This window comes from Dendrobium catenatum, unplaced genomic scaffold, assembly GCF_001605985.2.
Source record: "Dendrobium catenatum unplaced genomic scaffold, ASM160598v2 fragScaff_scaffold_343, whole genome shotgun sequence".
NCBI lineage: Eukaryota > Viridiplantae > Streptophyta > Magnoliopsida > Asparagales > Orchidaceae > Dendrobium > Dendrobium catenatum.
In genome coordinates, this window is record NW_021318805.1 from 315,907 (window position 1) to 329,261 (window position 13,355).

The window sequence follows — 13,355 nt, forward strand, 5'->3', positions numbered from 1 at the left end:
TACCCGCGTCACGCCGTCACGGCTGCCCCGCCAGTTCTGCGTCCGTAGCGGCTACGCGGGTCGGGTCGGGTTGACCGGAACCCGAAGCGGGTCGGGTTCGGGTCCCGAAAATTGACCCGTTTGAAAAACCGGGTCGGGTCAACCCGAACCCGAATAATGCCGTGTCAGTTTCGGGTTCGGGTCAACCCGACCCGTAACCCGAAATTGACAGGTCTAGGTTTAACTACTGGCGATGAAGTATTGGAAAACCTAAGATGGAACAAATCATAAGGAAAGAGTATATGCTAGCTTGATCAGATGGAGTATTATTAGTTGAGGCACCTTCAACACATTGGGTGTCATGTCTCAGTACCAGGGAGGGGTTGTCTCCTTTGCCTTTGTTTTGTGGCTCTCTCTGGAAAAACATAGCATCATATTCAATGTTTATATTTTGTTTGAAATAAGCTATTGTATCAAGCCATAAAATATTATTTAGGTTTTGTTATCTCCAGAAGCAATGCCATCTTTATTATACGCAATTCATGCGTAAGCATCAATTGATTGATAACTATATTTGTTTCTTCTAAATTTCTCGTGAAACTATATATATATATATATATGTTTGTGTGTGTGTGTGTGGGGACAATATCAATCATATTTGCTTTTAAATTTTTCTTGTACTTCAATTTACCTAACCATGTCGTAAACAACCATGTATATGATCCTTTTACAGCCGAAAAGTACAGCTATAGCTAACTATTGGAGTCAATGGGCACTGTAGTAGATGCTCCGAAAGCAGCATATACAACCATGGTAGGTATAACTACCTTTTCTTCTTAGATCTTTTTATGTTTTTTATTTTCCTATCGAGCTGCATATTCAATGTAGAGCTTCATCTAATCCAACTTACTAATCTCACTTGTTGGTTTAAATTAGTAACCCTTATAACTTTGTAATGACAAGTCTTTGGTACTGGATTTCCCTTTTTCTTCTTAGTACTTGTGCATGTATGGTCTGTAAATTTTTTATTGCAATGCAAAGGCTTCTCTGATGCATCTGAAAAAGTACTAGGATGTATGTGTAACAAGGTTTTAATGTCATCCATCCTGTTCCATGTTGGGTTGGTTTTAAGGTTTTTAAATATACCATCGGGATGAGGCTCCAATCACATATGAACTGTCTGGAAAACTCTGAATTGTTAATTGGTTTTCTCTAGTAACCTAGTTTAATATCAAAATTCCCTTGGAATCTCATTTATGCAGTATTTCTTGAATCTTTAGAAACTAATGTATTATTTAATAAGTATATACTCAACGATGACTGGCTTTTTGTTTCAGAGTACATAATGTTTTGTGATGATTCGATTTGCAGGATGCAGTTGGGAGATTGAAAGAAAAGGGAGTTAAAGTTGTTTTCGTCTTAGGTAAGGCCTCATTACTTTAGATCATGCAACAACTATTGCAACTCTTAAGAAAAATGTTACTCTGTTTTGAGAATTTTATCTAAATCTTCTCTGTGATATTGTGTTGTATTTTTGTAGTATTACTTGTTAACATATATTTTTAAAAAACATGTGAAAATGACATGATCAATGTATGGCAATAAAGTTGAAAACGGCTTTCCCTGCTTTCCTTTCTTTTTGATAAGAAATTGAAAGCTTAGCCCTGCCAGGTTCTAGTCTTTTTTATTTTTCTATTTTCTCAATCGATCTGAACACATGGGCTGTAAATTTGTGAGGCATCATAAAGTGATCAGATTTACTAGCTGTTGAAGAATTAGAAAAGGAACTCTTTATCATCTTGAATAATGTTATTGCCACTGATGAAAAAATTGTAGGAGTGAATTGAACTCGAATATTAACAATCACATGAAAATTGCATATGCATGCATATATTTTTCTTAGATTAATCTCAAGTTGGAATGAGTGAGTTAGCTTAGCAAGCCAAGTTTAGCACATATCTTCAATTGATTCGAGCCTTGTTCTTCTTGAGCTAGTTTGAAATCAAATCAAAATATATTTATATGTATATAGGTATGAGTACATGTGTACATACAATTATATATGAACTCTTTTGAAGCACTTGGGGAATTAGCTTTCAAAACTCCCAAGTTCTCGGCTAGTTGCCCTATGGTATTTTCAACTCAAGCCTAATCCAGCCTAAGTTTGAAATGGAAATAAAATCCCATATATATATATATATATATATATATATATAACAAATAAATACTATTTACATTAACCTTCTCCATGTAAATTGATATGATGTCAAATTTCATGAACTTTCTAGTTGATTTGATTATGCATCGAGCTGATAAAAATAACTTTTAAATTCATTGAGCAGGAGTACTTAAATCAGAAGAAAATTTATTTTCATGTATAAAAATGCATATACATTAATTTTAATGATTTGGTGTCAATAACATTAATGGTTTATTGAATCTTTATAAAAAAAACTATAACGTTTGATCATCAAATTGTTCTTAGGTTATATATCCAGCTCAATAATCTTGATCTTGCATTTACGGGTTTTACCATAAAAAACAAATTGTATGAATGATGAAAACTTTTTACATAAAAGGATACGAGCCTATTGATATATATTTTTGCTGTTAGGTGAGTTGGACCATTAATTTGCCTTTTAAAATTAAAGGATTATTGAATCAAATTAATTTTTTGCTCTGATCGAGTTTGAATTGAAAAATGATTCAAGATTGCTTGAGTTGAGATTGGATCTTGCTCTTTAAGCTGTGGCTGATAGCTATGTTCGTTGGCTTTGGATGGTGGTTCTTGTTTTACATACTTGTTCCGTGTATAATTGCTGTTGTAGCTACCTTTTGTTTGCGAGGTCTTCTTGGTTTTATTTGCTTAGAGTATACACGAGGTTAAGCTTTATGAGTTTGACATGGTTTGATTATTGTTGAAATTGCATGGTATTATGGTATATCTATTTTCGATATTTACCACAAGAATTTTATTATTATTCGTGTGGAGCTTTACATGATCTCTTTGTGTGGATGACTTCGTGGGTAGGATCTACCCATTATTTGTGGTATTTATTAACCTTTATCTTTACATGTTTTTCCCTAATCGCTTTTAGTCTGTTAGGCTTCACAAGTTTTTTTTTTTGGTATGATTGTTGTTTGAATTTTGTAGAACCTGAATCTTGAATTTTGGGATTATTTAAACTAGATTTGGATTATTTTATGAAAATCATATCTACTAACCTAGGGTATGAGGAGTTATAACTAGATGTTCTATGACATTAGGGTGTCAATTTCGAGTCGAACCCGAAACTGACCTGACACTATTCGGGTCAACCCGAACCCGACCCGTTTCGGGTCTGGGTCAACCCGACACGATCCGAATGACCCTGTGCCAACAAAAAAAAAGCTAGTTTTCGGGTCCAAAAGCGGGTCAATCTCCGCTTTTCTAGTAAAAAAGGATCCAAAACGGGTCGATCTCGAGTTGCCGGGTCAAAATGGGTTTTTAGGTAAAAAACGGGCATGGTTTTGGTCAGTTTCGGGTCAAAGGGTCAACCCGAATCCGACCTGATTTTTGAAAAGGGTCGAATTCTTGAACTCGAACCCGACCCGTTTCGGGTTCGGGTTGACTCTAACCCGAAATTTTCAGGTCTGGGTCGATTCGGGTTTTCGGGTCGTGTCAAATATTGACACCCCTATATGACATATAATTATCAACTTTGTCATGAATAAAATTTTGTTTTTATTCTCTTTCTTTTGTGCAATTTAGGTGTGTGATTCTTCAGAGTATTGTAAAAGTTTAACTATTTAATTTCAAAGGAAGTTATCTTCTTATACTTATGTGAGGCTTGATTTTTTCCCCCCTTGATGTTGACTTATTTAGTGCTAATCTCTAATTTGATAAAAAAATGACAAGTTGAATATCCATTTTGTGGAAATTAAAATTAATTGCAAGCTAATTTATAATTCCTCGATGAATTTATTTGATTATTTAGATCTTTTCATTGTTATTTGGATTTTAACTATAGTATTGCATATTTACATTTAAAGAAAGAAGGTAAATGAATTATTTGATGTCTTATGATTTGTGAATTTTTAAAATTCTTTGCTTGTATTCTTAATTCGCATCATATTGATTGCATTAAAACCGTAATCCTCAGTCATCCTACATCAAATTAGTATTAAAGCTTATATTTGTATCATCATATAACTCAATGTAGGACATATTAATTGGCTCAAGCAAAAAAAATTGTACACTTTTAAAATGGAGTATAATATGGTGTTAGTCAGTAATAATATAACAATCATGTGGATCAAAATTATATTCTTATAATCAATGAGGCGTACTCTCTCAGAAAACTTAAAGGATAGATTAATAGTTTAAAGAGTTATTTGAATATTTCTACTTTTTTTATTTTGAAAATGTTAAGATTGTTGAAACTAAATTAGTGGAACATGCTCAGTTGTTTTGTTAGAATATTTGGTGGGTTTGGTTTTGAAATACGCTCATGAAGAATCAATGCAATTTCTTCTTTCCCTTTATTTTGAGCTAAATTTTTGTTGAAGATGCCATAACTTGAAGCGTTAAACATTTTCTTTGTATCATTACATAGAAGTTTGATCAGCATGACTTCATCTTGAAATTCATGCTTAGGTGGACCTGGCAGTGGAAAGGGCACCCAGTGTGCAAACATTGTTCGTGTATTTGGCTTTACACATCTCAGCGCAGGCGATCTTCTTCGTGCAGAGATTAAATCTGGCTCAGAAAATGGGTATGGAGAAAATGCCTACTTTGGCCTTTGCTTTATCCATATTTATTTTTGGTATTATTGGCACCTCTCTAATTTAGATGATATATTCATGAAGAATTATTCTGCAAACGTTGAATAATTGCCTAATTTGTCATACTGATGACAGCACAATGATTCAAAACATGATTAAGGAGGGAAAGATTGTTCCATCTGAGGTAACAATCAAGCTTTTAGAGAAGGCCATGCTGGAAAATGGAAATGACAAGTTTCTCATAGATGGATTTCCTCGAAATGAGGAGAATCGAGCTGCGTTTGAGGAAGTTGTAAGCCTACATTCTGCTTATCACAAATTCCTTCCTCTTATCGATTTGTTAATGTTTATTTTGTGTTGTTGCTGCAGACAAAGATCGAACCAGAGTTTGTGCTGTTTTTTGATTGTCCAGAGGAAGAGATGGAGAGGCGCTTATTAGGACGCAATCAGGTCTTACACTCTTAAAACAATACAGTTTTTAATTGACCTTTACCTTCTTACATCATGCTTGTTATTAATCTTCTTACTGACTATAAAAGCTTCGAACTAACATGTTAAGGGTATGCAAAATTGATTAAGAAATTGAAAATTGCTTACCTGTTGTGGTTTTGACGTCTTATGATTTTTATTATATTCATGATAGGGTAGAGATGATGATAATATTGAGACTATAAGGAAACGTTTCAAGGTTTTCTTAGAGTCGAGCTTACCCGTGGTTGATTATTACAATTTAAAAGGCAAAGTTCGGAAGGTATGCACATCATTTTGTTGTTCAAGATATCGCTGAATTATAAAATCAGTATTTTTCTATCTTTTAGGCGCTGCTAAATTTTGATGGCAGTTGGATTTATTTGAACTTAATCAATAAAGCAGTTAGAATTTCATACTAAACAGTAAACACATCTTTTAGATTAAGGCTTCATTTGGGATGGCTTTCTTACTGTTTTTAAAGTAATTTTTTAAGTACAAAAATTAAAAAATTTGTACTGAAAAGCTGCTTTAAGAAGCAGTAAGAAAGTCGTCCCAAACGAATCCTAAGTTGCTTTTATCTAGCTTTACAGGTGTTTGTGTATATATACCAGTATCTATGTTTTCATTGTCAATAGCCTCTCATCTTTCAGGAAATCTGAACGTGTAAATTGATGTTGTAGCTCTAACATTTTTCCAGTTCTGTAACTTGAAAGCGCAATTGAGATAGAAATGTTTTTGCAAGTCCATCTTCTGTATTAACTAATGTTCCATACACTTGTTGATTGATGAAATTGGCACAGGTTGATGCTGCAAAGCCTATAGATGATGTCTTTGAGTCTGTGAAAGTTATTTTCTCCAATTTTAGCAAAAAGGTAACTTCTAAGTTCAACAGATACATGAAGTTTAATTAAAAAAACAAATCTCAAATCTCGATCACATGCATACTGGAAAATAGATATTCAATAGCATGTAGATACTGATGTAGTCTATGATTTAAGTTTTGTTTGGGACGGCTTTCTTACAGCTTCCTGAAACAGCATTTTAATACGAAAATTAAAACTTTTGTTCTAAAAAGTTGCTTTAAGGAGTAGTAAGAAAGCTTCATTTGGGCGCTTTCTTAATACTTTCTAGAGTAGTTTTCTGGTATAAAAATTTTTAGTTTAAGAAATTTTTGTTCTGAAAAATTGTTTTAAAAAGCAGTAAAAAAATCGTCCCAAACAAGGTCCTATATTATTATGCTGATACATTGTTTTGGATCTATATCTCTGTAGATTAAAGTGTTATAACTATCATATATTTACATACAATGTGAATCTTCATTCAAGCCTTTAGGGCTCATTTGGTACCTCGAATTCAGAAATCATATTTTTAAAAAAATTATGGAAGTTTATTGAATTCATTATTTGATTTGATATAGTTAGACACTGCGGTAGATTGCTTCCAAACATTCTCAAATTCTCTAAGGATGATTTAGGCTTCGTTTGAGACAGTTTTTTTACTGCTTCATAAAACAGCTTTTTAGTTCAAAAATTAAAATTTTTATACTAAAATGTTGCTTTATGAAGTAGTAAAAAAATCGTCCCAAACTAAGCCTTAATATTTAGTCACAAAACAGCTGAAAATAAAATCATCACTTTCTAAAATATCTTTTCTATTTACAAGCAACTAAATGATCGCATTCAGAAATATGCATGACCATGTTTCTTTTGAATGACAAGCTGGCCCTGGAAAAGATTTGTAATAATTGTGTATTTCTCTACACATAAATGCGCAGTAGACTTTTTTTTTTTTGGTATCCTGCTACAATTTACTGTTATTTTTCTGCTGGCAGGGTGCTTAACTTGTTTGGAGGGTTTCTACCCAAATATTACAGAATGTTTAATTTTACTTGTCAAGGTATAATAGAATAATAACTTATTTATCACTTCTCAGATAGTAGATTTTTATTCAGTTTTCCTTTTTTTTTTCTCATTCAAAATGGAGAATATTCTTTTGTTTTATTTGCAGGTACTGTAGACTTCCTCGCTTTTGTGTAGCTGTAGCATGGAACCTGATATGTTGAGTATGTTCTAAAGAATTTATACCAGATATAGCAGATCGTTATATCTAATCTTTGTCTGTTATTTTCGCAGCTGTTATGTTTTTTTATTTTCTTTCTTAATAAATATTATTAATAATGTCCTATAAGACTTTGAAGAACAATGTCACCCCTGTAGAGCTGAAAATTTGTGTAACTTGTTAGTCCTGATCACGCAATGTGTTGTGGCAATTTAAAGTTCTTTTCATTGTAGAAGATACTAATGCACATTATTTAATTTCATTTGCGGTAATTTTGTGAATGATTTGAATTTAATACATGGATTATTCATGATATGTTTGTAATGAATGGTTTTGATTGAATGTTTAATCATTTTTTAAACGATTTATCTTTTTTTTTAATTAAAAAATGTAATATATGAATAATGTTCATGTTCTAGCAAGAGCAGAAGTTTCTGCTAGGAGATTCTTTTTCAAATTTATTTAAGGATCTTTTAAGAAATTACAAAATCCAACAGTGTATGGGATGCTTTAAGCTTGATTATTTAACTATGGAGCCTCTGCTTAATTTATAATTTGTTATTTTTAAATTATAAAAAAAATGTTATAATGTGCAAATCTTAAATCAAATTGATTCTAATCAAGTACATCTCATACAGTTGCATTTGATTAGACTCAATTTGATTTAAGATTCACATTATAATACATTTTTTAATAATAATAAAAAATAATTATAAACTATGAAACGTATAATTTAAATTCATGATTTAAAAAAAAAAATTCTAGCAAAAAACAGGGGATATGAATCCTTTTCACTATGAGTTATTTTAAATGAGTAGATTAAAACAAATTGAGTGGTCATAAATCCCTTCATTATAAGTTATTTCAATTAAATAGATTGAAATAAATAAGCTCTTCCAATATCAGCTCATTTTAATATGTTAATTGAGAGCTTTGATTTCGAATAAAGAGGTTCTACGTTCAATATTGGCATATGAAAAATGAAATCTAAGATCGTTTGGGACTTTGTTTTTTTGAAGAATTTTTTTTAAGTATAATTTTTCATACTAAAAAAGTAGTTTATGAAGTAGTAAGATAGCTTGCCAAACAAAGCCTAAATTCCTTAATTCCCTTTAAATAATAAAAAAAACTTATGGCGCTGGAAAAAAAAAATGGAAGCGGTTCTTATGCCGCTGCTTAGGAAGAGATTATTATGTTCGGAGCTTATGTTAGGTATTCACAGTATCGAATAATATTGAGCTCGAAATTATAAAGTATCAAGTACCGAGCAATACTGAGCAGTCAGTACCGAGCTTAGTATCAAATAGGATATCATGTGATATATTTTTATTGAGTTCGGAACATCTGGTGATGGCACCTAATAATTTGCCCTGCTTAGGGGCCTACTTATACTTATATAGGGGGCGTGTTGAGCAGTGTTGAGCAAATCATTTTATTCACCGGCTTCCTTGCCAAACGCTATAGCTGGGAGGGGAACGGAAGATCAGAGAAAGAAAATGTCGTCGCCGCCGTCCTCGCCGACTCCACTGGTGGTGAGCAGCCCGAGGAAGACGCTGAGCTTGCTGAGAGAGAGGCGATCCTCTACGTTCTCATTTGATCCGGAGGAGAAGAAGTCGCCGGCTGCGGTGGCAGGATTTGCGGCCGAGCACGGCCCTAAACCCTCTGAAGTTTACGGTTTCGTCGGCTCCATCACCACCGTCATAGCCACCGGTACTTCTTTTTTTATCTGTGTCTTCAACGTGCTCGAAGAAATGCCTCTGATGAGTTTCTTTCATGCAGTGATTTATTTGGTGTGGGCGTACACTCCTGAACCGTGGTTGCATTCTCTGGGAATCACATATTATCCGAGCAAGTCAGTGCAATTTTAACATTTTGTTTTTAGTGTATAAAGAAATTTTTTTAGTATGTTGTGCTGATTCGTTTCTCAAAAGCACATTAATCGGTTTTTTTTTTTAAATGTTTTCTCATAAGCTTCGGTATAAAATTGGGCTTATTTTCCTCCTATATTAAACCATTTCTGCTGAATTTAGATTTTGTGACATTTATAAATGGATGGTTTATTAGTTTGTTTCTATCCATTTGCATAGTTTTTCATTTCTTTTCTGTTGCTGGATTCTAATGGATTCCATTGATATCCATGTACCTGGATTTTGTATATGTTACTTTGTGTTGTTAAGATTACCTGCAGGGGTGTACCTAGGTGCGCCGAGAATGAACCATATGTCCTGGATGATCTTCTTAGAAGTGAGTTGTAGTGATCGTCTCGGGTTGAAAGGTCCAAGGAAATCAATGTGGATGATCGTAATGTAGAGGTGCAACAACAAGAGTAATTATCATACAACGCATTATGCTCGATTGATTCTTAGTTAGATTGGCTAATAGATGTAGAGCATGGCCAACTTAGCTGAAGAGATAGAGAGAGAACCTTATACAATGGAGCTTTAGATATAGAGAGAGAACCTTATACAATGGAGTTGCTAGAATTTTGGAGCTTTTAAAGAGCTTCAAGTCTTCGTATTGAATAGCGGCCTTTGAGAGTAAGAGGCTAACACATCCTAAAATTTATGTGAAAATTGAAGAAATACGGTGGAAAAAATATATCCTAAATTTTTTTGAATTTTACTAGGAATCAAATAAGATTTATTTAGCTTTGGGGAATTGAGACTTTCCATAAGCGTAAGCCCTTATAATTAATTACACCCTTGGTGCAATATCATATAACACTCTCTACTAAATTCTCAACTTGTATTATTTATGTTCAACAAAGGATATAGAAAGTTTAGAGATGTAACAATCAACTAGTAAGAGTGACAACAATCAATAAGAATGAGCATTTGAGGCTAAGAAGGGTACAAAGGTTATGGAAGGGGCCAACAAGTGTTGAAAAAGAGATGTGTAGTCATAACATAGCAATCAAAGAATTGTAAGATCTGGTTATTACAACTTCTTCTTCTTCTAGTAGGACTTAGTTGAGGGAATTACCAAAGTATGACAAAGGATGATGAGACTTATATTCTAGAATATTTGATGACTCTGATCGTTAAAGAAGGCCAGAGTTGTTAAAATTAGATTTAAGTTGTTACAACATGCTTACAAAATTCATCTATTCGACAATTAAATAAATTAGTGTTGTAGAATTAGGAATAAACAATGATAGAGCAAAGTTTGAATCCGGAGTTTGAAATTAGGAAGTTAGGATTAAAAATAGCAAGAGTTGTTTAGGGTTAGGGTTATGCATATTTTGGTAGTTGTTTTTGAGAGAGTTCTTGTCTTGGAGTCTTGGGCCCTAGATATTCTTCTAGGGATTGGGAGAGAAGATCCTCCTCTCAAATTGAGGATCAATTGTATCTTGTTTGTTTCATCATTTAACTGATTTCCGTCAATCAAAAGGTGCTGTTTTTGCTGAATTTTTCCATCCGAATCTTGTTCATTTGTTGTTTTCTTCTCTCTTGTTAGGGATTACTTGGATTTCTCAAGTATTTCCTATCAGATTTAAACTAAATTACATATCATGATTTGACGTTTATTTGGGAAATCATTCATGAATTGGCTGAGATGGTGTGAAGGAATGTGCAGGGCCCCGAATTTCACGGATGTGATCACACATTAGTCTGTCTCTTTGCATCTTCTAATCACATAGAAGTTTCTTTGCATCTTCTTCAATCTGTGATCGGAAATTGTTTCATCTATATAATATATCTCTCTTATTCATTTTCTTCTCAATTAATTTATTTGCTTGTTGTAGTTCATTTGATTCCTAAAACTTTCTATTATTACCCACGACAAAGGATATGCGACACTGCATTTATTTAAGAAAACTCTTATGCATATACGGAGCTTTCAGAGATTTAGGCTTCGTTTGGAACGGCTTTCTTACCGCTTCATAAAACAGTTTTTTAGTAAAAAATTAAAAATTTTATACTAGAAAGCTACTTTAAGAAGCAGAAAAAAAATAGTTCCAAATGAAGTCTTAGATGTATATCAGCTTTAATTGAATTGTAAAAATGGATGACTCAATTTTCAGGATTTGGGCATTGGCAGTTCCAACTTTTGTTATGGTGACTGTAGCTTTGGTGATTGCAGTCTACATTGGACTGAACTTCATGGTGACTCCTCCTCCAACTTCTTTTAGCACAATATTTGGTAAGGCTTACATACTGGAAATCACATATATGATTATAGTTCTATTGCATTTGTCTAGAACCATCTAGTTTTTATTGAGTAGTCGGCGAAACCTAACACAAATTAGGGAGAACGAATAAGAACATAAAATAGATGATGGCTATGTCCTAGGATGCACAAACACAAATATGACAACATGGATATGAGAATGTCAATTATTTATAATATAGGGTGTGAATATGGGTTAGACACGATATTATATATTTCATATCTTAAAAAAGCGCATGAAAGTTAATTAAATATAATATTAAGTGATTCATGTCATGATTATTTAACAAGTTTTACGATGGTTATGAACACCTAATAAAACAATCTACTTTTCTCATCCAGAGTTCGGAACTTGACAACGACAATGTTAAATAGAACATTAAGAATAATAAAAAAGTAATTATTTAACTAGAATTTATGCTTAAAATGATTAAGATTAGCCTGTCAAGAGTCAGGTGCCAAGATGGGAGACGACAATGCTTTTAAAAGCTGAACATTGATATTGTGCATTGGGCATCGAGCATCAATGTTAGGATTGAGTTGGCCATCGATGTTGAGTGGTGTTGGACAAATAGGAGATGTTGAGACTATGCAGGGGCATGATTGTGAGCGTAAAAATGTTAATGTCAAGATGATGATGTTGAAATGGTATTAAGCGTCAATGTGAAACCATAGTCGTGACCCGTCAAAAAGATTCAAAGGATGAGCATTGAGTGTGCGCGATTGATTTGGGGCTATGGATAGGGGAAAAATAATTTATTATTTTAATAACCAAAAAAATCAAAATATAAAAATTATATTTAAAAATATTTTTTCATAAGAAATTTAGAACACGTGTGTGTCCAATTTTCTAATATTATTTTAATCGTACACATCTTCATTGTGTAGAACGCAATTCCATGTACAACCCGTGTCAGACACTACATACTTCATCCATGGCTTAAAGATTTGTATAATTTATGTGAATAAGTATTCTCTAATTGGTTTTTTTGGCAATTCAATTAAATGATTATCATCATCTTTGCTCAATTCAAGCTGAGTTTGAGCTAGCTTTGGCTGATTAGTGAGCTCTTGACTAGAATCCAAGTCAAAAACCAATTCAAATTTTGAGAACTTATTATCTTCGAGCTGGATATAGAATGTTCAGTTTTATACCTTTATTATTTCACCTTGTTTTCTATGCCTGCCTCTATTTGGTTTCAATTCTTTTTTGCTTTGCTTCTCTCCAGATGAATATAGCAGGGAACCTTCACCTTTTGTTCCTATAGAAGGGGAAGAACAACCAATAGAACCAATTTCTGATCTAGATATTAGCTACGTAAATGATCTCATGTTTGGCGAAGCCTCGAAGCTATGAATTTCTCTCCTTCTATTATAATCAGAAAGTATATTTGAATCTATATCAATAGAAATAGGTAGATGTTTCTTCTTAGCCTTTTGAAGGAGACCTAATCTTCATTGGCATTGTGTTTCTAAGACCATTTCCAACCGAACGTCAAACATGTGTATGATGTCGTTCGGTCGCTCCAGCCGAACACCAAATCTTCCGCTATTTGCTTGTGGGTGAATAGTGTGACGTCAATATTGGTGTTTCACTGTTCACCAATGCGATTTTTCTATCTCAATCGGATTTGCCGTAGAAATGCGCCAAAGAGGAGAAAGATGGTTGCCTTTGCAGAAGTTCGTAAAATGGAGTTTGATTAGAGATGAATCACGGCATTTTTGAGTTTCACTGTATTTTGGAGTGAAAAATGGGATTTTCGGTTGGAGATGCCCTAATGTACTTTGTATACAATATTGTATATATAAAAAAAAAATACAAAAAAATATTGTACATGTAAATGACAAGTGGAAATTAGGTCACTTCCATGAAATTTTTCTTTTTTCTGCTGGAAAATTTAATAAAACTTCAA

At 33.2% G+C, this 13,355-nt stretch overlaps 2 protein-coding genes across 4 annotated transcripts in view; both read left to right on the forward strand.

Moving 5' to 3' along the window:
• LOC110104762 (UMP-CMP kinase 3) overlaps positions 1-7,583 on the forward strand; it is a 17,671-nt gene extending 10,088 nt beyond the window's left edge. Inside the window, exons 2-10 of one of the 3 annotated variants that reach the window (XM_020834008.2) lie at positions 713-792; positions 1,351-1,402; positions 4,616-4,733; positions 4,879-5,035; positions 5,113-5,193; positions 5,387-5,494; positions 6,015-6,086; positions 7,046-7,110; positions 7,222-7,583. In XM_020834008.2, the coding sequence (XP_020689667.1) occupies positions 748-792; positions 1,351-1,402; positions 4,616-4,733; positions 4,879-5,035; positions 5,113-5,193; positions 5,387-5,494; positions 6,015-6,086; positions 7,046-7,054 (642 nt within the window). In that variant the 5' untranslated portion in view covers positions 713-747 and the 3' untranslated portion in view covers positions 7,055-7,110; positions 7,222-7,583. Of the gene's footprint in view, positions 1-712; positions 797-1,350; positions 1,403-4,615; positions 4,734-4,878; positions 5,036-5,112; positions 5,194-5,386; positions 5,495-6,014; positions 6,087-7,045; positions 7,111-7,221 lie in introns of all 3 variants that reach the window. The other 2 variants (XM_028693725.1, XM_020834009.2) reach the window with 2 other exon arrangements.
• A 1,057-nt stretch (positions 7,584-8,640) lies between these two features.
• Positions 8,641-12,842, forward strand: LOC110104756 (phosphatidylinositol N-acetylglucosaminyltransferase subunit P-like). The gene is made up of 4 exons (XM_020833999.2): positions 8,641-8,982; positions 9,052-9,124; positions 11,297-11,415; positions 12,672-12,842. Exons 1-4 carry the CDS (start codon positions 8,769-8,771, stop codon positions 12,797-12,799), a joined length of 534 nt encoding a protein of 177 aa, XP_020689658.2. The 5' UTR covers positions 8,641-8,768; the 3' UTR covers positions 12,800-12,842.
• The last annotated feature ends 513 nt before the right edge of the window (positions 12,843-13,355 follow it).

Excerpts from the sequence above, each read along its gene's own strand:
- LOC110104756 (XM_020833999.2), top strand. The coding sequence starts at position 8,769 with ATGTCGTCGCCGCCGTCCTCGCCGACTCCACTGGTGGTGAGCAGCCCG. Across the intron at positions 8,983-9,051 it reads CACCACCGTCATAGCCACCG|TGATTTATTTGGTGTGGGCG; the intron begins GTACTTCTTTTT and ends TCTTTCATGCAG. Across the intron at positions 9,125-11,296 it reads ATCACATATTATCCGAGCAA|GATTTGGGCATTGGCAGTTC; the intron begins GTCAGTGCAATT and ends CTCAATTTTCAG.